Source organism: Aureococcus anophagefferens (assembly GCF_000186865.1).
Source record: "Aureococcus anophagefferens unplaced genomic scaffold AURANscaffold_2255, whole genome shotgun sequence".
NCBI lineage: Eukaryota > Pelagophyceae > Pelagomonadales > Pelagomonadaceae > Aureococcus > Aureococcus anophagefferens.
Window position 1 is genome coordinate 1 of NW_008706718.1, and position 1,023 is coordinate 1,023.

At 75.4% G+C, this 1,023-nt stretch overlaps 1 protein-coding gene across 1 annotated transcript; it reads right to left on the bottom strand.

Annotated features, from left to right (window-relative positions):
* Positions 1-461: 461 nt before the first annotated feature.
* Positions 462-1,023, bottom strand: AURANDRAFT_69564 (hypothetical protein; the record flags this gene model as incomplete). The annotated part of the gene is made up of 1 exon (XM_009045336.1): positions 462-1,023. A coding segment is annotated over one exon (562 nt), but the record flags the coding sequence as incomplete, so codon positions are not given.

A 1,023-nucleotide genomic window follows, 5' to 3' on the forward strand; every position in this document is an offset into this window, starting at 1 on the left:
ACTCCGCGAGGACCTTGTGCCGGCCGGCCGCGACCGCAAATTCACCGCTCGCAGCGCAGCGACCACGCCCCCTACGCGCGACGCGCGGTCGAGGCTACCGCCGCCCCGTCCCCCACCGACCGCCACGCGTGCTCCATTACCCGCCGCGGGAGGTGGCTGCTGGCTCCACTACAGTAATGTCAATCTATAGCTAGTCTCCAAATCGCATCAGCGAGTACTCTGGGCGCCTCGGACTGCTGCTGGGCGCGTCCTGGGCGCGTCCGGGGCGCGTCCGGGCGTCCGGCGTGTCCGCCGGGCGTCCGGGCGCGTCCGGGGCGCGTCCGGGCGCGAACCCCCCGCGTCCTCCAGTGAGTCAACGTGACACGCTGAACACGCCGTGAAGCACCTGGGAGCCTTGGCGCCCAGAAGCAGGCGTGCCGTCGCGAGTGCGGGTTACGAAACAAGACGCCTTACCAGCGCACCGAGGTCGCGCGTCGCCGTGGACGCGACGAAGAGCCCCGAGACCGCCGCGAGCGCGGCGAGCCACGCGTCGGGGCCCGCGCTCTTCGGGTGGGCGCCCTCGGATTTCCGCCGCAGCCGCAGCAGCGCGACGGGCGGGAAGAGCCCCCAGAGCAGGGCCACGGGGTAGGCCCCCGCCCAGTCCATGGCCGCGAAGAACACGCCCGGCGACGTGAGCGCGACGCCAACGGCGGGCAGCGCCGCGAGGAGCGCCGCGAGCTCGCGCCGGGCGACGGCCTCGGGCACGTCGGACCGGAGCGCGAGCGCGGAGCCGAGGGCCGTCGTCGCGACGGCGGACGCCGCGAGCGCCGCCGTCGCCGCGCGCGTCGCCGGCGCCGCGAGGAGGACGTCGACGGGGTCGACGCGCGGCGCGCCGAGGCCGAGGCCGAGGTAGGCCCACGCGACCTCCAGGAGGAGCGGGCACAGCGACCCGAACGCGAGCGCGAGGCGGACGCGCCGCGGGTCGCCGTCGAGGAGCCCGCTCACCGTGGGCACGGTCTCCGCGAAGACGAGGAGCTGGAGCAC